This window comes from Tarenaya hassleriana, unplaced genomic scaffold (genome assembly GCF_000463585.1).
Source record: "Tarenaya hassleriana unplaced genomic scaffold, ASM46358v1 Cleome130, whole genome shotgun sequence".
Classification (NCBI taxonomy): domain Eukaryota; kingdom Viridiplantae; phylum Streptophyta; class Magnoliopsida; order Brassicales; family Cleomaceae; genus Tarenaya; species Tarenaya hassleriana.
The window spans coordinates 86,059-111,164 of record NW_010963496.1 but is presented as its reverse complement, the minus strand read 5'-3'; the positions used below and the strand labels follow the sequence as shown (position 1 = coordinate 111,164).

The 25,106-nt window shown below is 37.2% G+C and overlaps 4 protein-coding genes across 5 annotated transcripts; 2 read left to right on the top strand and 2 right to left on the bottom strand.

Moving 5' to 3' along the window:
• The first annotated feature begins 512 nt into the window (after positions 1-512).
• LOC104807884 (mannosyl-oligosaccharide glucosidase GCS1) lies at positions 513-6,727 on the top strand. The gene is made up of 22 exons (XM_010533313.2): positions 513-939; positions 1,048-1,121; positions 1,533-1,784; positions 1,928-2,096; positions 2,283-2,369; positions 2,482-2,550; positions 2,656-2,752; positions 2,981-3,063; positions 3,255-3,362; positions 3,489-3,610; positions 3,776-3,883; positions 3,979-4,052; positions 4,383-4,508; positions 4,748-4,815; positions 5,015-5,164; positions 5,239-5,289; positions 5,399-5,455; positions 5,534-5,683; positions 5,774-5,865; positions 5,967-6,076; positions 6,182-6,245; positions 6,348-6,727. The coding sequence occupies exons 1-22, from the start codon at positions 646-648 to the stop codon at positions 6,490-6,492; spliced, it is 2,550 nt and encodes an 849-aa protein (XP_010531615.1). The 5' UTR covers positions 513-645; the 3' UTR covers positions 6,493-6,727.
• A 386-nt stretch (positions 6,728-7,113) lies between these two features.
• LOC104807883 (F-box/kelch-repeat protein At1g67480-like) lies at positions 7,114-10,443 on the bottom strand. Its single transcript, XM_010533312.1, has 5 exons — positions 10,336-10,443; positions 9,508-9,575; positions 8,559-9,404; positions 7,824-8,142; positions 7,114-7,651 (listed from the first exon to the last, which is right to left on the bottom strand). The coding sequence occupies exons 3-5, from the start codon at positions 9,056-9,058 to the stop codon at positions 7,343-7,345; spliced, it is 1,128 nt and encodes a 375-aa protein (XP_010531614.1). The 5' UTR covers positions 9,059-9,404; positions 9,508-9,575; positions 10,336-10,443; the 3' UTR covers positions 7,114-7,342.
• Positions 10,444-18,538: 8,095 nt separating this feature from the next.
• LOC104807882 (60S ribosomal protein L17-2-like) lies at positions 18,539-20,420 on the bottom strand. Its single transcript, XM_010533311.1, has 7 exons — positions 20,349-20,420; positions 20,209-20,245; positions 20,031-20,071; positions 19,149-19,379; positions 18,944-19,046; positions 18,797-18,864; positions 18,539-18,710 (listed from the first exon to the last, which is right to left on the bottom strand). The coding sequence occupies exons 1-7, from the start codon at positions 20,349-20,351 to the stop codon at positions 18,657-18,659; spliced, it is 537 nt and encodes a 178-aa protein (XP_010531613.1). The 5' UTR covers positions 20,352-20,420; the 3' UTR covers positions 18,539-18,656.
• Positions 20,421-20,743: 323 nt separating this feature from the next.
• Positions 20,744-24,856, top strand: LOC104807881 (ELMO domain-containing protein A). Of its 2 annotated transcripts, none has more exons than XM_010533309.2 (9): positions 20,744-21,067; positions 22,946-23,067; positions 23,148-23,216; positions 23,524-23,639; positions 23,806-23,860; positions 23,937-24,057; positions 24,215-24,262; positions 24,357-24,451; positions 24,533-24,856. In XM_010533309.2, exons 1-9 carry the CDS (start codon positions 20,950-20,952, stop codon positions 24,629-24,631), a joined length of 843 nt encoding a protein of 280 aa, XP_010531611.1. In that variant the 5' UTR covers positions 20,744-20,949; the 3' UTR covers positions 24,632-24,856. The 2 variants fall into 2 exon arrangements, with proteins under 2 accessions (XP_010531611.1, XP_010531612.1); XM_010533310.1 differs by having other exon boundaries at positions 20,747-21,067; positions 22,946-23,064.
• The last annotated feature ends 250 nt before the right edge of the window (positions 24,857-25,106 follow it).

The window sequence follows — 25,106 nt, the reverse complement described above, 5'->3', positions numbered from 1 at the left end:
GATACGCCGCGAAAAACAACGGATTGATTTAATAACAAGCGTCAGTAATCGTGGAACATGAGAAATCTAATGAAATTTTCCACTTACATTGCTATAATTTATAGTTTAATAAAAGGACCAACATATTTCAATTTAAAAAAGAGTTTTAAAACTCTAAAACAGTAATAATCACAAATTGTTAATAATTTATATTTAATCTCAATCACAACAATTATCAATTAATTATTTTTGAATCACAAGATCTCGTATTAACCGTAAACAAAGTGATACAAGTATTATCCTTAACTTCGTCTTCAACCACTATTATTATTTTTGAAAAAAAATCTGTAAAGATCCTTATATGTACAAAACAATCACAAATTCAAATGGATTATTAACTCTATCATATATGTACATATATATATATATATATTTGACATTGATAATTGCGAATATTAAATTTTAATTAGAATTTTTAATATTTAACTAATGAAATGCGTTTTTGAGCAAAAAACGCCAATCGGCGTCAAGCAAATGGGTTTATCATAGTCCACTCCACCATTGTTTCCCTGAACCCATTTTCCTCGATTTCACTTCTCAACAACACCAGAGCAATCTCCCTCTTACCTCCGTCGTCGCTTGGTTTCCGTCTCCGGTACTCCGATCATGGCCGGAGCTAGCCGGAGGGGCGGACGCGGCCGCATCAAATCCCCGTCCACCGCCGAAGATGACGGCGATTCGCTTCGTCGGCCCGCGAGTATTCGCCCAGGCAAAGGCAAGGATCTGACGTCGATCCGGGTTTTCAAGGCGAATCTCAGGATACTAATCGGTTTATGCATACTGGGAATTCTCGGCATCTACTCCGTCAGTCGTGTTGTTAACATCGGGTTTGATGGTGAATCCCAGACGCCTAGGGTTATCACGCCTTTTCCTGCTCCCAAACTCATGGACTTGCCCATGGTATTCGATTCACTACCCGCTCGAGATCTCTTCTGTACGTTTTGAATTGCTGTAGGTGGAAATTGATTGGATTTTGTTTTTTGTGGGGTTATTTGCATTACGGATCAGTTCCAAGGAGAGCACAAGGAGAGCTTGTATTGGGGGACTTATCGTCCTCATGTTTATTTTGGAGTTCGAGCCAGGTATGGATTTCTATTGCGAAGGAAAATGTTCGGGAAATTGGGATCACATTTTGGCTGATGGATATATGCTGTAATTGGCTAATTTTCTGGAAGATGGAATGATTCTAGAGTGATTTAGCAATAGAAAATTCTAGGAAATCATCTCTCTAATGCGTTCTCGGTGTAACTTCACTCAAAAAGAGTAGCTTTTACTTATGTTTTGTTTGTCAAGAAGCTATATGAATCAGTGATCAAGGTTCAATAGAATGAAACAGAGTGGAAGCAGAGGGAAAAGGGTTACACATACACTTTTCCGTCTCGCAGAATTCTTTCCTCTTCCTCTTTTGTCATGTTAAGCATTGAAAGCTAGCGGCTTTTTTCTTTTGTTTTCTCTGAGAATTCAAGCAAATAATTCATAGATGGAAATTACAGAACTCCTCAGTCCCTGGTTGGTGGCTTGATGTGGATTGGCGTCAAGGATGGGATGTATGTTATGCGGCATTTCTGTGAAAACTCTGATGACTTAAGTTCATATGGCTGGAGAGAACATAATGGACGTGATTTTGGGCGGCAAGAGCTGGTTGAACAAGATATGATCTTGGAAACAAGTTTCTTGAAGTCGAAGAGGGACAGCCTCGGCTATGGAGGAGATTGGGCTGTTCGAATTGATGTGAAGAACAATAGGTAAATGGTGTTTTTTACTTGTATATAGTTATTCTCTTTTTAAGTGTGTAACAAATCATAATATTTGCATAGATACCGTTGATGCTCTTATTTCATGGTGGCTTAAAAAAGTTTCCTTTTTAAACATGCTCGGGTTGAGCTAGGTCGAATGATGAAGCAAAGAAAAGCGCACACCTCTTTTTTTATTTGGCTGATGAAGCTGGCAATGCTCTAAATCTAGGCCAAAATACACAGAACTCTCAAGAGAGTTATCTTTTAGCTTCAGGTTCACGTTCAGATGTAGGAGACTGGCAGATACACTTAAAATCACAGGTAGTATGTGATTTGAAGTTTGTTTTACTGATCCTGGAAATGCAAAGACAATATAGTATTTCCATAACTAGCTTTGCTGGAAGTAGGTGGATTTATGTATGATCGATATTTTCTGTCATGTTTCTTGTCGCCTCGGCTGATTCTAATACGAATCTAACATTTTTTTTAACTGTTCTTCATCTGCAGAATCATATGGAAACACATTATTCTGGTTTCAGGACACCTCACATTCACAATTTGTCTGATCTTGTTCAGCAAAATCTCGGCGTACAGGTCTGCTAGTTTTCTACATCATAACTCAAGTTTGCAAATTCATTGTAGCTGGCTTTTTAGTTCTTTTAGGGGGACACTGTGCTTATGGATCTCTCGAGTTGTATGTTATTAGGCAAAGAAGCTTGGAAGACTTCAGCTCTCTGACACAACAGAGGAGGCTTCCAACATTTATGTTTTTCAGGTATTCAGTCTTGATCGAGATGTGATTTTCCTTTATTTGCTCTAGTGATTTTATGATCAAAATCCTTTGTTTTCTCACATGTACAATATCTTCATGCAAATGCAGTTTTCTGCTATGCTCCCATTCACGATAGATATTGCTTTTATCTCTGGGATCGGAGGAGAAAGCTCAAGTGTGGAAAAGCGTATAACGAGTCTCACAGGTATGATAATCATCCTGTATTGCTGAGCATGATTGATGATTAACTTGAGTTTGCTGAACATTGAAATCCAATGTCAATCTGTCCAGTCAAACCGACTTCAATTGGGGAATATAACCGGCATTTCACTTTGACTGTAGAAGGAAATTCTCTCTGAAGGTTTTTGAGAGATCTAATTTATGGTTTAGTTTCTTCGCCGTTACGCTAATTTCCCTTCTTTATGTCGTACAGGTTCAGCACTCAGTACTGAACTTGAGGAGAAACACAGAGAATTCGATGCAAAGTTCAAGGAGCGCTTTGACCTTTCTGAAAAGGTGTGATTTTCTATGCTGGCTATGTTCGCTTATGCTCGGTAGATGATCTTCAGCTCGTACAAAAATCCTGTTTTATGGATCATCTCCTAATCAGTGTCATTGGTGTACTTTTATTTGATGATGATCTGTGTATATCCAGTCGGATATTGGCGGAAGTAAAAGATCTGAATCTTGTTGCCTTGTGGTTTCAGCTGGATGACAAGTCCTTACTTGTTGGTAAAACTGCAATTGGGAATATGCTCGGTGGGATTGGTTACTTCTATGGCCAATCAAAAATTGCTGTCCCTAAAAGTACTCAGGTGAGTTTTTCTATTGCTTATTGTGTCTCAAAATGTAGATTTCTTCTTGGTATATGATATATCCACCCTTTTACAAGTCACCTTGTACCTCTGACAGAATCATACAATTTCGATTTTTGTTTGCAGTACAAAAGTCCTGATAATTTCCTGCTATATTGGCCAGCCGAGTTATATACAGCCGTTCCAAGCCGACCTTTCTTCCCCAGGGGATTTTTGTGGGATGAAGGTTTCCATCAACTGTTGATCTGGTTCGATCGTTATTGTTCAATATAAGTTGAAGATTTTGCTATATGCTACTATTTTTCACTTGTTATTGTGCATGTTTTTCTTTTTTAAAGAGAAGAAAAGTTACTGGGCATAGTCATACCCAGTCATTTGATCATTTTTTTGAGGTTTGGTGTATGCATGAGCAGGCGGTGGGATTGGCGTATAACCTTGGATATTATAGGACATTGGTTAGATCTATTAAATATGGATGGATGGATTCCACGTGAACAAATTTTGGGTGCTGAAGCTCTAAGGTATTTTAGAATATTTTCTTACATTATGGGATAGATTTATGGGCATGTTTTTTTTTGTCAAGAGCATTATTTTCTGAAATTTCGGTTAACTGCAGTAAGGTTCCAGAGGAATTCGTCCTCCAGCATCCAAGTAACGGCAATCCACCAACCCTATTTTTGGTGATACGTGGTAACCATTTTTAGCTTTATAACTCGATTCACCATTTGTCTTCTTTTTCTCGGTTCTCGTATTTCATTGGAAGTGTAGTACTGCTGCAACATATCATAATGCCACAACAAATTAGGCCATTAATTGTATCATTGATATTCTGTTCCTAGAATAGGACTTTATCAGCCCATTTGCTCCAACACTGTGAGAATGCTTTCACCTTGATGTTCTCGTTACTCATAAGAAACAAGAAAAGGTTGCATGAAAAAATAATCAAGGTTTGAAAACTGAAAAGTCCATATAACAAGAGAGTATTCTATAGTTATGGTGTCTTTATGTTCTGTTTTCCAGATCTCTTAGATGGTATAAAGACAGAGAAATTCAATGCCGGAGAAAGAGATGAAATTTTGACGTTCCTTGATCGTGCTTCTGTTCGATTAGATGTGTGGTTTCAATGGTTTAATACTTCCCAGATAGGTAATGACAAAAGGTTTTCTTGCCCTGCTCGTTGGGCAATCGTGGCTTTACTGCTCTTGTCCAATCTTTATGCCAATCATATGTTAGTTTACTTGTCCGTGAGCTCAACTATTGATCTCCCATGGTGCAATTGCAAACAACAGCATATTACGTTCTTTCTTAACTTTCTGAGTGTTGTTACAACTTACTTACTCTCTGAAATAAACTATTTCGTGTTTGGTGATATGATCATTGACTAGGGAAGGAGGTTGGTAGTTACTTTTGGCATGGCAGAGACAGCATGACAATACGAGAACTAAACCCTAAGGTACTATTTTTCTCGGTATCTCGTGATCGATGTGCTCTCCTATCAACAAAATTTATACTGCTCTTGTGATTCTTGATGGTAACTGACCTTTTGAGTTTGCCTTGAAACTTTCGTCTGTTACTTATAAATATTGGACTTCGGTAAATGAGTTGGACAGATAATTAAAGATAGGTTTTGTTCTTTTTTTCGAATTCTACAGACATTGTCATCTGGGTTGGATGATTATCCTCGTGCTTCACTCCCCAGTGAAGATGAACGTCACGTGGACCTTAGATGCTGGATGCTCCTTGCTGCAGATTGCATGAACTCCATCACAGAGTTGCTAGGGAAAGAAGAGATATCGTCAAAGGTTAGAATACATTAGGAGGAAATAGCTATTTTATCTCATTTGTTCTTCAGGTCTAAAAAAGTCAAATCTTGCAGGATTACAGCACGACGGTTAAGCTACTTTCAGATTTCAATCTTCTGAATCAGGTTTAAGTTCACCTAGAAGGGCTTCGATTATAGCAAACAGCAGATGTTCTCCTTTCTCTGGGTTTTTGAGTAATCAAAATCATCCTTTCATGGCTAATTTTCTGAACAGATGCACTATGATCATGAACACGGGGCTTACTTCGACTTTGGAAATCACACGGAAAAAGTATGGAAACTTTTGTTTGATGAATTCATTTCACTTATAACTATCTATGTTCTACAATCGAGAATATATGATTCCCAGGTTCGGTTAGTTTGGAGAGAGGAAATCAGAGAAAACGGTTACCTGACTCGAGAGCTTGTGAGGGAGACTCTCGAAACTCCGAAGCCAAGATTCGTTCCTCATGTCGGTTATGTCAGCCTGTTTCCCTTCATGTCTAGAGTCATCCCACCTGTGAGTTATCGCACAACCATTAACCAATCTTCCGGGAACTATAATCACTGGCGACTAAATCATCGCTTTCTTTGGTTTGCTTCAATGAAGGATTCTCCGATCCTCGAGAAACAGCTTGATCTCATTTCAAACAAGAGTGTCTTATGGACAAACTATGGTTTACGTTCGCTCGCCAAAACTAGGTAAGCCAAAAACATGAAAATGCAGTTGTCTAGTTTACTTATGCATCCACAACTGGAGAAGAATTCATCGATTGAGCGAATGCCCACTCGTCTCGACGCAGTTCCATATACATGAAACGTAATACCGAGCACGATGCACCATACTGGAGAGGACCCATCTGGATGAACATGAACTACATGATCCTTTCTTCCCTGCACCATTACTCTAGAGGTACCTCCCCTGAACCCCCATTTCTTCCGAAAAAACACACCCTCGTCTCCGTCATAAGATCTTTGTGGTAAATACAGATCTCTTGAGTAAATTCTTTTTCTGCAGTGAATGGGCCGTACAGTGACAAGGCAAGAGCTATTTATGAGGAATTGCGAGGGAATTTGATAAGGTGTGCATACCAATTTTATGTTGTATACGTGAAGAATATGAACTCAGATGGCAGTTTGAAAGATTTTGTAAATCACGTGTTTGTGTCTGTGTGTTGATGCAGGAATGTGGTTGGGAACTATTACAAGACGGGGTACATATGGGAGCATTATGATCAAGTAAAGGGAACTGGGAAAGGAGCTCGCCTCTTCACAGGTTGGTCCGCTCTTATCCTCCTGATTATGTCCGAATCTTACCCTATTCTTTAGAACCACCCTCCCCTCTTTTCCATCTGCCTTTGTATCAGATGAACACAAAACCAAGAATGATATAAGCTTAGCTACTAGGGTGGGTTCATGTGAAAGAGTTAGAGAGGAACGAACGATTAAGGGTTTAGGGAAATGGCAGATTCTTTACGTCTGTCACTCGGCCGCCATTTCTGTATCTCCATATCATATCCTTGATATGACACTCTGTTTATGAAAGGAAAAAATATATCCAAATCCCAAAACAGAACATAACGTTACAGTAGTATCTGCTGTCGCTCTCAAACTCCTCACGGTATAACGAGACGAGACGATTGCGTTGTGTTCGGGCCAAATCCGCCGGCCGCGGGCATGGACGGACGGAGTGACGAGCAAGTCGTGCTCGACGATAATCCCACCCTTAGGCCTCGGCTATCATTTGGCCTCATTACTGTTCGATTTTTTCTCGCTTCCATACACACATACATGAATCACCATTCTTTTAAACGAAATGCCGATAAATTTGTCAGAAAGATACTGCAGACAAACTGAAAGAGACATTTCTGAGTCTGTTGATTACAGGTTGAACGTGTATCGCCCAAGAATCCATTCGTCAGTTCACAACTACAAAATTTTAAAAAAAAATAACAGCAGAAACCACTGATCATCAATCAGAATACCCCATTATTAACAGAGTTTGTCATCTGTCCTAAAATGATCCCTTTTGTTTCTACTTTGAATCAAACAGAGAGTATTTGCATGAACACATAAAACTTGAATCGAAATCGAAACAGTTCCTTGGGATTCATACCACCGGGAAATCATCGGTGGAGATACGCAGAAACGAAAAAAAAAGGAGAGGGTTTATTTTTCCTCAGGCAGCGATTGAAACGCTGCAGAGGCAAGAACCAGATGGTTTGATATCAGAAGTTTTCCACTCGGAGCCAGGATCGGCTTTCGGGTCATAGAGTAAGGTGCTGAAACTGGTTTCTTCCTGCGACGGAAACAGCAGAAGCTTACCGCCCAGCTTACCCAACTGAAACCCAGCCCTCGAGCTTCCCGATAACGGCAGAGCCACCGCTTCCCATGAATCCTCCTCCGGTTTAAACACCAACATCTTCCTCTGGTTCTTCCACTGAATACAGAACAGCTTCTCCCCCATCACAGCATGAGCAGTCACCATCTGTGGATATTCATTTTCCAAGAACCCGAGATCAGTGATCTGTGATTCCCTCCCTAAATGTCAATCTTGTTTTCTAATCGATGCCCTCATGAGTACCCGGATATCAAAAGAGATACTTTTGTATGTTAATCGTCAAAATGATCAAGTAGGAGGTTTTCATGTATTGACTTACAGTCAAACCATTCTTGCTTTCGCGCCAGGAGCCGCATTCGGGGTCGTAAACATCAACAAACTTTGAGTTGCCGATTGTGAAATTGGATCTCCCGCCCATTACGTAAAGCTTCCCGTCGAAACCACAAGCGAAACAGCCCCATCTGGGACGCCGGAGGGATTCTATGAGGGTCCATTTGCTGGTCTGTGGGTCGTAAACCTCAGCACTCGAGAGACTTTCTCCGTCTATTCCGTGACCTCCCGCTACATAAATGAGGCCGTTCACCTCGGCACAAGCAAAGTCCTGGCGAGCTACATTCAGTTCCGAGAGTTTGCTCCAGCTGATATCACAAAGTTCCACATTTGCAAAAACTCAGTACGACAGAAGCGAAACAATAAAAAAAGACAACGCCGAAACCTTAAGAAACACGGGCGTGAAAATACAGGTTAACCGAAAGGATGAAGTAGTTGACAATCTTATTTAAAGCTAAACAGAAAGATCAGAAGACGATCACTCCAGCAAATCATTCATTTATGGATTTAAGAATGAAAACACGAAACTTTAGTTCATGGCTACTGATGTAAGTACCATCAAGATTCATGTGTATAATATTTCTATAATGATTCGAGGCACAAATTTGTCTATAAATTCCAAATAAACTCATCACTAAATCTTTGTTTTGCATTCCTACAGAAGATATTAAGGATGTATAAATGGAGGAGAGTATCTTAGGAGAATAGACGGGCGACGACGTACCTGTTGAGGCAAGAATCATACTGATAAACATCGGATGATGCAACACGAGCACCATCGATCACAGAGTAACCGGCAACGACAAGAAGCTTCCCGTTAAGGACAGCCACTCCAAATCCAGATTTTGTGGGACCAGGCATCGATGGAAGACATGAGAGTTTATGTCCCGACGAGTCCATAACCTCCCAGTGGCTTTCTTTCCCATCAATGTCCATTGTTAAGACATAGAGCCATTCCTCAAGAACTCCGGCTAATTTCCTCACAGTGATGAACTCTTTGCTTTGCATAAAGAACCTCCATTTCCTACAGACACTTCCCATGGATGGGAAGTTGGCTCGTGGAACAAGCGCGAGACAGAGTTTTGCCACGTCATCAGGCAATCCAGGAATCAGAGGGTTGCCTTGAAATTTTTCAGACACCCGGGAAGATAAACGTAGGTTGCCTTTCGAGAAACACATGCTCTGACCCACAATCCTTTTCTTGCCACTTACAAAACAATGCATCTTCTAACGGTTTCACACGAGGAAAAAGGATCAAACTTGATGATAGCCCTCTGTGGCTTCAGTCGGATTCAAGTCGTTGTATCTCCAAAGAATGCCTAACAAATATTGTATCGGATGACAAGGGCCTACTAAAGAAACTCGTGAAACCCGTCACCTATAGGAATTTTCAAAGACCAAGGAATAAAAGATGCCGAAGAACAGATTACTGTCGCAGTCACTACTGATGAATTTTGATTCCCAGTCCAGTCCAATTCATATTCCATACCCAAATCTTTGCTCCTAAAGTAGCTACACTCGACGATTCTTCTGAAATTAGAACCGATTCCTCTCACACACATATCCAAATCTACAACCACGAGGAAAGATTTGTCAAACAGAGAATCTATTTTCGCCTTCAAAAGTCGAGTCTCAAAGATTACAGAGCACAGAAGGAAAGAAACATAACATACCAGTGAAGGCCATGCCAGACTGCAAGGTTTAGCCTCCAGTAACATCCATGGCCGGATCTTTTATACTTCTGAAATTTCCAGACAGAAACAACCATCATAAGGTAACCCTTCAAACCGAATCAAGAATCAATAATATCGACATCAAGAAAAGTCAAATCTACAGCGAGAGAGTGTCGCAAGAAAAATTTAACAAATTCAACAGGAAATTAATGAGTCAGAAGGCAAACACGAAAAGGATTCATTGGCTATATATATGACACTTTCGAAAGGAGGAGGTAATTAACATATTCCAGACCCAACAGAGAATCCAGTACAGTTTCACATGTTGTAAGAAAATCCAACACCATCTGTTCATTTCACTTTGAACTTTGAAGCGATTCCCATGGTGCTAAAGTAGTGCCCAGAATGGTTAGATCTCAACATCGAAACAGATATACAAAAGAAAGCAATAGCATTCAATACCCAAAACAGGAGCTGAATTCAACTAATCGTGGAAAAAAAAGTTTAAGAAAAAAAAAAGCAATTGAATTTTAGGGAAAAGCCCAGAAAACTTGAAAGCGTAATACACATATACGTGTAAGAATCGAACAATGGAGTGACTTGCGGAGGTCACAGACCTTAAGGGTATGATCCATTTTCCTGGGGAAGAAAAAACAGAAGGAAATTTCTGCACAAACAATCTAAAATGCCTACAGATTTATACGATTTAGAGCGGGGAGAATGGAGGTAAGAATTAAGATGGCAACAGCTCAACGGAAAGAGGATAAAAAGAAGCGAAAAGGGAGGAATTAACAGATAAAATTATCCAGGAAAAGAGGAAATTCTTACCAAAAAACTAGGATCTTCGTGTTCTCGAGCAAAGGAAATAATAATACAGAGACAGAGAGACCTGACGATGAACGTACTACAGCGAGAAATTAGGGCTTATATAGGAAAAAGGAAGATAATAATGTCAACTCGCCACCACGTCACTCGTCTATATGCTCCCGATATGATGGAATAATTGATTTTTTTTTAGGAAATTTAATATATATTTTTTATGTGCCAAATTAAATTTTAAAAAAATGAAGCCAGAGAGTAATTATCTCGTGTGACAGGGTGCACATGAAATCGAATCTCTATTGTCTGTCGTAAAAAAGGTGGGTCCCAGTGGCAGGTGGTGGAATCTATACGCCATTTTCGTCGCCATGTTTTTTCTTTTTATTTCAATTTCTTCCGATAAATTCTCGATCAGATAAAATTTCGTTTTTGTTTTAGACGCAGTACCAACGCATCCGAACAAAAACAAAATTTACAAAATCTCTTAAAAAAAATTGCATACTGTACTTTTTTTTTTTTCTAAATATTCAAACTATCTTTCACAATATTTCTCTATAATTATGCGATAATCCATCTTTTAAAAATCGGTACATTTTATTATTTACTTTTTTTTTTCTTCAATATTTTCTCTATCTCCTCTACTTTTTGCAGTTTATCTAATATATACAAATACTCTTCTGGTTGATTTCTTTTTCTATGATATTCTGATCATTTTCTTGTGTTTACACAAGGCGTTTGATGAAATGTATATAACAGAAAACTATGGAAAATAACCTGCGGTATGCGGTAAATGATCTATAGTCTACGATAGATGACTTGCGATAAATGACATATGATATGCAGAAGATGACCTGCAGCCTACGGTAGATCACATGCGGACTGCAGGATATCACCTGCGACACCTACGATACTTACGGCCTACGGCACCTGCGGTACCTGCGATCTGCTGCAGGTCACCTCTGGCCTGCGACAGGTCACTACGAACATAATGCAAGTACGACTATATAATTAACGTTAACTATGACCGTAATTTTACTACGAACTAATATAAATACGACTATTTAATTAACGTTAACTATGACCGTGATTTCACTACGAATATTATGCAAATACGACCATATAATTAACGTTAACTACGACCGTGATTTCACTACGACCAGATAACTATAATCGTGATTATACTATGAATATAATGCAAATATGACTAGATAATTAACGATAACCACGACCGTGATTACACTACGAATATAATTCAAACGCGACCGGATAATTTACGATAACTATGACCATGTCTGTTTACCTATTTTCTCGATCCTTTTACTGATTGGACCAGATCTTCTCGTCTCTATCTCCTTGCGATTATATGATAACCTGTCTTTTAGAAATCAGTGCATTTTGAGATTTGTACTTCTGTTTTCTCCAATATTTTTTCTCTCTCCTCTATTTTTTACAGTTTATCTCATCTACACAAATACTCTTCTGGCTGATTTCTTTTTTTGTGGTATTCATATGATCATTTTATTTTTTGTACACAAGGTGTTTGATAAAATTCCCGAAAACAAAAACTGTGGCAAGTTCCAGCATGTGAACTACGGCCTACAACAGGTCACATGCGGTTTACAGCAGGTCAACTGCGATATGCGACAGGTCACCTGCTAACCTGCTGACCTGATAATCTGCTGACCTGCTGACCTTTTTTTTTGCACTAAACTCATGCAAGTGTTTTTCTATACTTATAGGAAAAAAAATCCATACAATTATTTTTTTATGTATATAGAGGAAAACAAAATTCATGCAAGTCTTTTTTTTATATATGTAGAAAATCTGCAGGTTATAATAATATAGAAAGATATAATGGTCATTTTATCTTAAAAAAGTATAGAATACAAAGACATTTTTTTTGTACATTAGTGCAAATTTTCTCTTTGTTGTTTTATCATACCTGCATCATGAACATACGCACCATCTTTTTATGTGATGATAAACAATTTTTTTAGTGGCCATTCGATATCATATGACAATCACTACTAGAAAATACGGAAAAGGTGACGCAAAAGGTGACGCAAAATTTGCGTCACTAAAATGGTACGCAAAAGTGACGTAAATAGTGATGCAATATTTTCGTCACTAATGCGTCACTAAATAGTGATGCAATATTGACGCAAATAGTTGCGTCACTAAAATGTGACACAAAAAGTGACGTAAAATTTGCGTCATGAAAAAAGGTGATGCAAGAGTGACGTAAATAGTTGTGTCACCCTTTTGGTGGCGCAATTTAGTCACCTTTTAGTGACGCAATTGCGTCACTATATCTGTATTTTATTATTTATACGTATAAACATACAAATATTTATATATAAATATATTTTTTATATACGTATATATATGTATTTATACGAATAAATATAAGAGCATTTATATATAAATATAAATTTTATATATAAGTATACGATATATACGTGTATTTGTACGTACAAATATACGAATATATATATATATAACGTATATTTTATGTATACATATATATTATGTATATGTGTATTTGTATATACATATATACGAGTATTTTATATATAAATATGTATTTTACATATACATATATATATATATATATTAATATATTATATATTTATACATATCATGATATATACGAATATATATAATCGTGTATTTATATATATATATATTTATATATATACAAACATATGTTATATATATAAATATATATTTTATGTATGTGTATATACATATAAATATATACATATATATATTTGTAAGTATAAATATATGTATATGTATTAATGTTGTAATATGTCAGAAGTTTAACTTGGAACTGTTGGTTACTTGTCAATTGAAACTCTAAAGTTAAGCGTGTTTGAGGTGGAGTAGTGGAAGGATGGGTGATCTCCTGGAAAGTGGATTTCGGGGATTCAATTTCAGAATTTCCGATTCGGTTTAAGATCGCGGTTGGAGATTAGAGGTCGGGATTAGGGTTTAGGATTAGATTCGGGATCAAAAAAATATTTTTGGATCCAAAATACGTTTTAGTGACGCAAAAGTCGAGTCACTATTGCGTCACCCTTTGGTAACAGTTGGTGACGAAATCTGAATTGATGACGGTATGAATGGTGACGCTTTTGGTTGTGTTACTATTGCGTCACCCTTTGAAAAGGGTGACGCAAAAATACAAAAGGGTGACTCACCCTTTTGCTGTTTTCTTGTAGTGAATATGATTGATAATAAAAACTATTTTAGTTTATTTTCGATAAATAAGAATCAATATATCATATCATTTGGTTCACTATATTGATCGATTGTCGGTCTAAAGTCTATATATATCAAGTCCGAATTTCTGTTAAGTTTCTATAATTAATTTCCCCAATAACAAACATCAAATTCCAAATAGAGATGTCAATTGGGTTGGTTGAACTCATTTGGATCCAACCAATTTCGATTTCCAAGATAAACAGTTTTGATTGGATCGATCCGTTAATAACAATGAATTGAGTTGGGTCGATCCATTAAACTCATGTAAACCATTTAAACCTATTTATATATTCATATACTACTTATATATATAACTATTAATATGTATACTCGTATAAACTAGGGGTTGATATTTTAATAATCGATTTGGGTTATTCGATTCAATAAAAATATATACACAATCGGATATTATATTATAGGAAAAATTTGCATAAATGTACCAAAAAAAGCGTCTTTGCATTCTATACTTCTTCTATTGTAATATTTGTATTCTATACTTTTTAAGTTAAAATGACCATCATATCCTTCTATATTATTATAACCTACAGATTTCCTCCAATTATAAAAAACACTTGCATGAATTTCGTTTTCCTCCACATACATGTAAAAACACTTATATGGATTTTGTTTTCTTATATAAGTATAGAAAAACACTTGCACGAGTTTCGTGAAAAAACACTTACAGGTTAGCAGGTCATCAAGTAAGTAGGACAGCAAGTCATCACATCACCAGGTTAGTAGGTCACCTACTGCATGTCGCAGGTGACCTGCCCTAGGCCACAAGTCACGTACTGGAATATGCCGCCGTTTTCTGTTTCATGAATTTCATCAAATATATTGTGTGTAGAAAATAAAATGATCATATAAATACCACAAAAAAAGAAATCAGGCAGAAGAACGTTTGATTAGATGAGATAAATTGTAAGACATACAGAAAATAAAAAAAATATTAGAGAAAACAGAAGGACAAATCTCAAAATGCACTGATTTCTAAAAGATTATCACATAATCGCAGAGAGATATAGACGAGAATATTTGGTCCAACCAGCAAAAGGATCGAGAGAATAGGTAAATGGACATAGCCGTAGTTACCGTTAATTATCTGATCGCGTTTGCATTATGTTCAATGGTCGTAGTTATCGTTAATTATCTAGTCGTCTTTGCATTATGTTCGTAGTATAATCACGATCGTAATTATCTGGTCGCAGTGAAATCACGGTCGTATTTATCTGGTCATAGTGAAATCACGGTCGTAGTTATCTGATCGCAGTGAAATCACGGTCGCAGTTATCTGGTCGTAGTGAAATCACGGTCGCAATTATCTGATCGTAGTGAAATCACGATCGCAATTATCTGGTCCTAGTTATCTGCGTAGTGAAATCACGGTCGTAGTTATCTGGTCGTAGTTATCTGGTCACACGCCGCAACTCGCAGGCCGTAGGTATGACAGGTGTCGTAGGTGACCTACCGCAAGCCGTAGGTACCGAAGATGACCTACCGCGGGCTGCATGTCATCTATCACATCGTAAGTCATCTGTTGTGGGCTGTACGTCATTTACCGCAGAGCGTATGTTATTTTTCACAAACAACAGGTCATCTTCTACAGTTTTCTTTTACATACAGTTCATCAAACACCTTATGTGCATACAAACTGTAGGTGCCGAAGATGACCTGCCGCAGGCCGCAGGTCATCTGCCAGACCGTAAGTCATCTGTCGTGGGCTGTAGGTCATTTACCGCAGAGCGTAGGTCATTTTTCACAGACGGCATGTCATCTTCTACAGTTTTCTTTTACAGACATTTCATCAAACATCTTATGTGCATACAAGGCGTAGGTGTTGAAGATGACCTGCCGCGGGCCGCAAGTCATCTGCTAGACCGTAAGTCATCTGCCATGGACTGTAGGTCATTTACCGCATATCGTAGATCATTTTTCACATATGGCAGGTCATCTTCCACAAATATAGTTTGGGTATTTTAAAAAAATATAGTATACAAAAGTTATTTTTTTGTGAGATATTTTACAATTTTTATTTTTTTTACATTTTGCCAACTGCCTCTATATTATATTCGGTAATTTATGAAAAAAAAAATATACATTTTCTTAAAAAAAATCAGATTTTTCGAGTTTTTAAAATTCGATTCGATTCGATGTTTGAGAAATATTCACGTTTAGATTTTTTGAACGGTTCGTTTCAAAAACGACATCTAATTTTTCAATACAATTCGATTCGGAAATGGTGTTGCATTTTTTTGGTATGATTCGAGTTTTTCAATGCGATTCGATTCAGAATGGTATCGAGTTTTTTTTATACGATTCGATTCGTAAATGACACTGAGTTTTGCGGTACGATTCGATTCGGAGCGGTATCGAGTTTTTCGATACGATTCAAATTTTTCGTTATGATTCGATTCGGAAATGACACAAAAAATTTTGTTACGATTTGATTTGAAAATGGTACCAAATTTTTCGGTACGAATTGATTCGAAAACAACATCAAATATTTCGATTCGATATATATATAATCTATATATGTTAATATTTATATATTTAAATATAACAATTTTAATTAGTTACTAAATGGATTTAATTTTAACTAAATATATAATAGATTTAATGGGTTAACCATCTAACTCATGCTTTTAATGGGGCAAAACTCATTTAATCCATTTTATAATTTTAGTCAAATAGATTAAATGTTTGAATTTATAAATGAGTCGGCTTAAGTCGACCCGTATAACCTAACCCATATTGACATCTCTAATTCCAAAGTTGTAGGAAGCCAACACCTAATAGAATCAAGATTCAAAATTATGTGGTTTTCCTTCACTAGTTTTTATCACTCACACCTGCACAAATCAATGTTTGCTTCCAAGTATTTTTTTTTTTGAATTTGGCATATATATATATATATATAAATTTATGTGTATATATGTGTAGATTGGAAATATAGACCAACCAAATCAAAAGGTTCTTAAATGGTTAATTTCGTCCCCATAAATAAAATATAATATCTCCAAAGCGGCGACCCGAAAGCGATACAATGCCCTCTTTTTTTAATTTAATAATTCTCCAAGATTTTCGTGATTGTGACAATGTGCTTCCCATTTTCGACGGTCCATATTTATTTGGATATACATTTTTTTTAAATTTTGATTGATCTTTAATAATTAGAACCCGATGTGTGGATGATGATAACGGCATATATACATGGCGGTGACTCACCTGGCTCGTCAGCTGCAGATAAATTCTATTGGTGTTTCTCTGTAAACTATATTAATTTATTTTGATAATTAAATATAAACAATTTAGTAAACTCGCTACGTTCACCTAATTGCATTACCTACAACCAGCGTTTCGTTGCTTTTAAGTAGTTGCACTTGCCGACATATATGTAGGTAAAGATTTTATAATATAAATATATATATATATATATATAATTATATATTCAATATGGTTTTATCGTTTATTTAAATCCATCCGAATTTCTCCGATCTTTTAAAAGATGTAGTTTGGTGAATATCCAATGAATTTTTGAATTATAAAATAATTATATTTTTCTACATATATATATATATATATGTATATATGTATATGTATGAATGTGGGATGATAGAGGACATGGGCCATAATGTCCTGGTGGTCTTATCCCATCAATACTTATCTATAGTAATATATGCAATCAGAAGAATGGTATGGGCATGAAAGAAGCGTTTGGTAATAAAAGAAGAATAGATAACCATTATTTTTTTATTATAAAGTTTGAATATTGTTGGTCATGACGGACATGGGACTATCCGAAATAATTAAATCAACCGTCCATTAGAAATTTTTATAACCTTCAAGTTGCATAAACAAAATAAATCAAATATTTAACACACCCAACTCTTTACATTTTCACGAGTCGAAAGAGTAATTGCATCTTCATGTTGGCAAAGGCCGAGAAAGAAGGGGAAACAAGTGGAGACCATTTTGTTCTTTGTTTGGGTATTTTGTTACCCCTTCATCGTTACAAAGGCCGAACAAGAACTTGGAAGCCCAGACCCGACCCGGATCATATGCAATGACCGGGTCATAAAATAATGTTATAACACGGCCCAATCCAAAAAAATAGAGGCCACATCACCATTTTCATATAAAAAAAGGTTTTTTGATTTAAATATATTTTAGAAAGAAAAAACCTATATATATTATATCTACATAGAATGTAGCCTGTTGTACTACGTCATTTATTACCAGTTTACTTTTTTTTTAAATTATATAAACCGAAAGACAACAAAGTTCCTATTGGTTGAAATAGAAATTCTATCGTATCCCATCAAACCTTCATTGATGTATGGTAGTAAATGTTGGACGATAAAAAAATAATATATATCCAAAATGAGAGTGATCGAGATCAAGATGTTGCGATAGATGTGTAGACATAATAAAAATAGGATTAAAGATTAGAGTATTAAAGAGAAAATATAAATATTAGATATAGAAAGAAAATTACGAAAGAGATATTTAAAAAGTTGGTTTGAATATGTACGACACCAAATTAAAATGAGGCGTTGTTGTTGTTTGAATATGTACAATATAGATAAATAGGGTATATAAACGAAGATGAAAAAAAAAAAGATAAGAAGGATGGACCTAAACTTATTTGAAAATGAAGTATTAAGAATGATTTATTACAAATTTCGGATCTAATTTCAAACTAAAATGTATAAAAATCTATACGGCGTAAGCCGATCTTGAAGTTGATATACACATACACAGAAGAAAACACACTTTAGGGTTTAAATTCATCACTGCATCGAATTGGTGTTCCAATTTTATTTCATTTCTTATTCGATTTTTAAATGATAAAAATATTTTTAAAAAAAATTTGACTTAGCTCCACTTCCATCCACCCTAATACAATTGCATGTGAACTTGATGGAAGTAAACTCGGGGTCGAAGGTATCTCGAACAGCGATAGTCTCAGAAAATTCGAAATCATCCATTACGATGTCTGCAAAACAACGGTTCATATATGGCAAAAAAAAAACAATTCGGACCAAAATAGATGTCTATAAAGCTCAAGATGATGCTGATGCTGATTTCTTCGACTTGGTTGCCAACTGCGTTTCAGGCTGCAATTCCATAAACCACGAAATTCAGACAAGAGAAAGCTGATAGATAGATGGATCGGTAAATCATGGAGTGTCAGTTTTCTTACCTCTTTCTTCACGGGCTCTTCTTTCTCCGACAAAATCAACTCGATGTGGCATGGGGACGACATGAAGGCTGCAGGATTTAGAAACCGATTTTACCAACAACACAACGTAGAAAAATGAAAAGGGAACGTTCAGAAAAAGTGACATACGATTGATTCTTCCGTGGGCACGGTAAGTCCTACGCCTTTGTTTCCTAGCCTGGTTCACCTGAATGTGTGAAATGTGGAGGGCGTCCACATCCAAGCCCTTGACCTGAAATACAACACACCCAACACTTTATACTTCCTCTACGATTACCTGAGCAAAAACCTAGCCCATACAAACAAGAAAATAAAAACCCAGATGATATTTTACCTCGGCATTGCTCTCAGCGTTCTTGAGCAAATCGAGGATGAATTTTGCAGATTTTGCCGGCCAACGACCTTGGCCATTCGAATGCCTGTTCTTCGCCTGGGCGGTACGGCCAACACCTCTGCAGAAACGAGTGAATGGGATGGCTTGCTTGTGAGCTATCACATCTTCCAAGTACCTCTTGGCCTTTGTCAATGGAAGCTTCCTAATGGCATGTGCGGTTTCCCTTGTGTTCTGTTGTTCAAGATTAATAAAACACAATCAGATTCAATCATGAGAATCACAAAAAGGACGGACACATGCAACGACGATGATAAAAAGTGAACGAATCGAGAATGTGGCATCATTTAATGAACCTTCAGTCACTAATTCTACTGAGGTTCACCCAATAACAGTGCCAATGATCTCCCTGAAGTTTACGAGAGCCACGTTCACAAAAGGCAACAAAAGCCCTGCTTTTTTCATCAGGTTTCAAATCAACAATTGAACATAAAAACCCTACACACCTGAATTCAGACAGACATCTAACTTAGATGAATTCAGACAACACCAGCTCATTTGGATCTGAAGTGACACTTGATGAATAAATGACATATCTAAGCTCATGGATATATTACAACAGAAATGTACCATCATGGACTGAACCTTCAGCTACATATAAAAAGACATGAGGTTCACCCAATCACGATGACCCATTCGATTTCCCTGACATTTACGAGAGACCTGTTAATAGAATATGTAACAGAACCCTGCTTTTTTATATCAGGTTTCCTAGACCATACATCCAGACACAGTTCGTGTTCCTAAGACTTGTGAAAATCTTAACTCCGACAGCAAACCTAATGGCAAAGAAGATACGTATCAGAATCAAATGGCGAGAAATACCTTAAAGTGAACCCTGAGATCGGATCCTCTCGACTTGCAGGCTGCAAATATATACACAGGGAAAAGGATAGTGAAAATCAGATATTTCAGCAAACGCACACAGCTACAAACCAAATCCAGCGACATTCAAACGCGAAACAGAACATAAACAGCAGATCGAGATACAAAGAGACATTACACTTGGTGGGGTTATCGGGTTCTGCCGAGTACTTCACCTGCGCAAAAGCAAACGGAACATTAGAACAAACTAGAAGCAGACCAGTGATGAAAAGAATTCGAACTGGGAATGGGGTCGAAGATACGGGAGGAGGAGGTTACCATGGCGGCCGATTTTAGCGCTCTTCGACAGAAGAATAAGACGAAGACGGAAGGATTTTATACGGAGGAAATGGAAAAAAAAAAACCCTAGCTCTCTTATTTCTTGAGAGAGTAGCTTCTAAATGGGCTTACGTTTTAAATATCCACATGGGCCGGCCCATATTGTGATGCGGCCCATTTCATCTCGCTTGTTTTTTTTTTCAATTTATTATATAGCTAGGAGGATTACAATCTATTGTTATTTCACATTTTCCTTATTTATTTTCATATATATATATATATATATTTGAGATTTATTATCCTATCCGGTGGAAAATTGCTGAATATTTTGATTGCGCGGTCTATATCTAAATCATACGAGTATTTTCTCTGATATAACTAATTAATACTTAAGATTTGAAATATTATAAATTATACGTCCTTAATCAGGCACATTATATCAGGGACAAATCCGTCATTTTGTATTTTCCTGACACGGCAATATATCATTCCCCGAAGCACCATTGCCTACAGACAGACACGAACACGATCTCCCCAACACCAACAGCCTCTCTCCTCCAGTCGGAGAGCATTGTAATCTGGAGATTATTCGGAGGCGGAGATGAGAGTTCTGAGAACTCCATGCGTGGATGTCCGAAATCTCCCACCTCCGCCGTCCTCCTCCACCGCCGGCGTCGCCGTCTCCGGCCGTTGCACCGCCTTCTCCGACCCCTCCGCCGGTATGTACTCCCTCCCGCCGGAAATTTTTCTGGAACTCTCTTCGTTTTCTCCCTTTTCCACCGATCATGTTGTTTATGGTCCATCGCTGCAATCAATTATGCATCCGTCTCGCAAATCCATTGAATCGCAGGAATTCAAATCCATCTCGATCTATGATTTTGATTCCTTCATCAGAAACTGAACTGAAAAATAAGGGATTAGTTCTGCCGTACTTGTGTAAGAAGCACATGAGATCTTTTTCATTTTTAAGGCACCGAAATCATCATCATGAACTTGTCTTCCTCCGCGGCTTTGTCCTGTCTTTTTCCACGACGTGTAGTCGTTTCTTATAATAGAAGTTCTTAATTACATTTTGGCTTTCATTTGTGTAACTATCCTCTTCTTTCTTTTTGTTTTGTCAATTTAAAAATATCTCTGAATTCTCCAATTACTTGAAAAAAATAATTTTTTTCCTTCGAATAGTTTGATGTGAAGGGCTGGATGTTTCGGATTCGGTTTGGAATTTTATCGATTTGGTTCAGAAATAGTTTATTCGGTATTCTAAAATTTGTATCAAATTAGTACCATATTATTCGATTAAGTTTTAGTTTTGGTACAGTTTGTTTTCATTTATGTTAAAAATAAATTAGATGTTTGTAAAAAAAAATTCGGTTTTATAAACAATATATCAATTGCAAATTTTGAATGGTAGCGTTTAGAAAAATAAGGTTTAGAAAAATAAGGAGATTTTCGGGTTGGTATGGTTAGCCAAACGCCCACCCCTAGACGTGACTGGCTGATCACGATCTTGGTTATTATTATTATTATTATTATTATTATTATTATTTAAAGTGATTTTTTTATGCAAATAAATACTTTCGTTTTCAGTCATGTTTCATTCACTCTGGCAGTGGAGAACAGTAGCTACAGTATCTAATATTTGACCAACGACTCCCAACCGTCTGGCACTGATCTGCTTTTTTATCAAATAAATCATCTTTTTTTATTTTTAATCAAGGGAATCCAACATTTTTTATTCTTGTTAAATATATACTTGAAAAATCTAAATTATATATATACACACACACATACATATAGGTATATTGCCTGCCTTCACGACGCACTTGGATTTGGCACAATTATAAGGTGTCTATGTTAGGAGGAGCACCGAACCAAGACTTTTGTCTGTTGTAGTCTAATGTGGATGCTGCGTGGACCCTAGTGGGGGATCGCCCTAGGATTACTTTGTATTTAATATAATCGGACGGCTAGGAGATCGCCACGTGGCACATCATGAACAATAATTCAATCCAAGACGGTGAATTGCCGCGGAGAATAAAATGGCAATAATTCGTACCCTGAAATAAACGGGGCGCGTGGGATGAGTGTCCCCGACCAAACAGGATCATAACACGTGGACAAAACATTGGGCCCCACACCTCAATGGTAAATTATACCACTCGCTGCTAAGCGCGTGGACTACACTTTCTCAGTCCACTGAACGCACTCTGGTTTTGCTTTTTTGTTGCAAGGGGGGGAAAACACCGCATCTGACCATCATGATGTTATGTCGGCCAAGCCTCATAATACATGAATACTTTCAATTTATGCGATACATTACATCATATACACATAATGCTCTCAATCATATATGTTTTGTCTCTTGGTTATATATTATTCAAGTTTTAAGATACGAACAATAACTTGAATCTGTCGCTGACTGACGAGTGACTAAGCAGTGAAGTACTGTGTGTTCGAACTTCAAACATCTTTCAGGAAGTATGATTCTTCAGCTGTGAAGCAAAAGAGACTGTTTCTTTTTCCGTTCTCTTGAATGAAACCGTGGAAACAAAAGTTTATTCGTTTAAGTTGCATATTGATTTGGATTCGAATTGCAGAATCCGATGATACAACGTGTGGAACGCCCACGTGGAGGATCGGGAAGACGCTAACTTGCGTGTGCTTCAAGCGAAAGGGAGCTTATCAACGCATCTGCTCTAACTTGACGCCATTACAGGTGGTATAACCCATAGACAAAGAACTTCACTTGCTTTTAATGAACATTTTTTTAACTTTATCTGAGTTAGTGGTTCTTTTTAGGAGGAGAGACTGAAGAGATTGAAGCACAGAATGAAGGTTTACTTTGATGCTTCAAGGCCTGATCATCAGGTGAGCGGTTTTGTGTTCACCCGCGTAAAATGGACAGTATTAATTAGATCGATTAAGCCGTCGAAAAATGTAATCACATTGATCATAATATGCAAGTGAACGAAAAAAAATTGCATTGCATTGCATAAGCACAGGATCTATGGAAATCTCCGAGTTTATGTTTTATCACATGAGTTGGCACATAGTGTAACAGCCTTTATTTAGGTTGGTGTTTCAGACACCAATTCATGTCTGGTCGGTTATATATATGCATCTCAAATCAGGGGTTATCAGGACATTGAATTCGATATATTTTTTGCGAGGACAGGAAGCGTTGAGAGCCTTATGGTCTGCAACGTATCCTGGTCAAGAGCTCTCGGGTTTGATATCGGAGCAGTGGAAAGAGATGGGATGGCAGGGAAGGGATCCATCCACTGATTTCAGGTTTAAAACCCTCTGTTTCTCTTTTCATTCGTAAAACATTCGCAGTATATCCTTACATGTTGTATCTATACATCGATGTGTGTATGTGTGTGTGTGTGTGTATATATATCGTTATAAATTACAATATCTACATTTATAAACATGACAAGATTTACATGGTTATCAGAGGAGCGGGATTCATATCGCTGGAGAATCTCCTCTTCTTCGCCAAGACATTCCCGGTAAATTCTCTGAAAAAAACCCGAGATTCAGTTCTAACGTTGGTGAAAAATGTCTGTCTTAACGTTCTTTGAGCAGACGTCGTTTCAGCGCCTTTTGAACAAACAAGGAGGCAAAAGAGCGGCTTGGGAATACCCTTTCGCTGTTGCAGGCGTCAACGTAACCTTCATGATCATGCAGATGCTCGATCTCGATGCCTGTAAGCATATTCTTCAAAAACTGAATCAATATTTGTGTGTGTGTGTGCATATATATATATATATATATATATATATGGGTTACCTCTAATGGCAAATGGAACGTGGTTTTATTACATGAGTGAACTGTACTTGAGTTTTGAATCTATTTATGTGCAGCGAAGCCAAGAACCTTTGTCCGGTCGGTCTTCTTACAGATACTGTCCGGTAAAAAAAAAAAAAAAAAAATACATACATTAACCCTAAAGTAAATCGGCCCTTTAATACATTGAACTACAAAAATTAAATTGAGATTTTGCAGAGAACGAATGGGCATTTGATTTGCTCTACTGCGTGGCTTTCGTCGTTATGGACAAGCAATGGCTCGACAGGAACGCCACCTACATGGAATTCAACGTAAGATCTATTACATGCATGGTGATGATGGTGATGATGATGATGATGATGGTGATGGTGATGGTGATGATGATGGTGCAGGATGTACTGAGGTACACGAGGGCGCAAGTGGAGAGGGAGCTACTGATGGACGACGTGTTTCGGATAGAGGATATGCCTTCTTACTCGCTTCTCTCTTGATTAGCCTTTCATAATTTCATTTAGATTAGACCTTAAGAAAGAAGACAAAAAGGTTTATTTAACCTGTTGCGTATGGAAATTGGAATCTCCCGACCAACAAAGCTTAGTCTTCGAGTGGTTATTAGCTTGTCGACCGACACTTGGTCTGTTGACGTATAATTTTGTATTTTGTCATATTGGATTCCTGAGATGCAATTTGCTTATTTTATTGGGTAAACTTGGATACATCTTTGGTGGGTTTTTTTTTAATAATTTAGAAATTTACCGGTATTTACATCAGAATCGGAGAAGTTCATGTGGATGTCGTTTTCCAGATAAAAGCTTAAACCCGGATTGATAACGAGATTTATCTCATCCATTTACCTGTTGTTGGGTTGTCCCTCAACAGTCAATATCAATATACACATTGGATAATTACTAACATATGAAAACAATTTATCTAAAATTTAGTCTTTGTTAAATCTAATACACGTGC

What these genes read in the sequence shown, in the direction of transcription:
- LOC104807884 (XM_010533313.2), top strand. Translation starts at nt 646, where the DNA reads ATGGCCGGAGCTAGCCGGAGGGGCGGACGCGGCCGCATCAAATCCCCG. An exon ending in AGCAAAATCTCGGCGTACAG is followed by an intron (nt 2,370 to 2,481) that starts GTCTGCTAGTTT and finishes GTATGTTATTAG; the next exon opens with GCAAAGAAGCTTGGAAGACT. An exon ending in CCTGCACCATTACTCTAGAG is followed by an intron (nt 6,077 to 6,181) that starts GTACCTCCCCTG and finishes CTTTTTCTGCAG; the next exon opens with TGAATGGGCCGTACAGTGAC.
- LOC104807883 (XM_010533312.1), bottom strand. Translation starts at nt 9,058, where the DNA reads ATGCATTGTTTTGTAAGTGGCAAGAAAAGGATTGTGGGTCAGAGCATG. An exon ending in TATGATTCTTGCCTCAACAG is followed by an intron (nt 8,143 to 8,558) that starts GTACGTCGTCGC and finishes TTGTGATATCAG; the next exon opens with CTGGAGCAAACTCTCGGAAC. An exon ending in AAAGCAAGAATGGTTTGACT is followed by an intron (nt 7,652 to 7,823) that starts GTAAGTCAATAC and finishes GAATATCCACAG; the next exon opens with ATGGTGACTGCTCATGCTGT.
- LOC104807882 (XM_010533311.1), bottom strand. An exon ending in ACCCGATAACCCCACCAAGT is followed by an intron (nt 20,072 to 20,208) that starts GTAATGTCTCTT and finishes ATATATTTGCAG; the next exon opens with CCTGCAAGTCGAGAGGATCC. An exon ending in ACGCTGAGAGCAATGCCGAG is followed by an intron (nt 19,047 to 19,148) that starts GTAAAATATCAT and finishes GTTGTATTTCAG; the next exon opens with GTCAAGGGCTTGGATGTGGA.
- LOC104807881 (XM_010533309.2), top strand. Translation starts at nt 20,950, where the DNA reads ATGAGAGTTCTGAGAACTCCATGCGTGGATGTCCGAAATCTCCCACCT. An exon ending in ACTTGACGCCATTACAGGTG is followed by an intron (nt 23,068 to 23,147) that starts GTATAACCCATA and finishes GGTTCTTTTTAG; the next exon opens with GAGGAGAGACTGAAGAGATT. An exon ending in GATCCATCCACTGATTTCAG is followed by an intron (nt 23,640 to 23,805) that starts GTTTAAAACCCT and finishes CATGGTTATCAG; the next exon opens with AGGAGCGGGATTCATATCGC.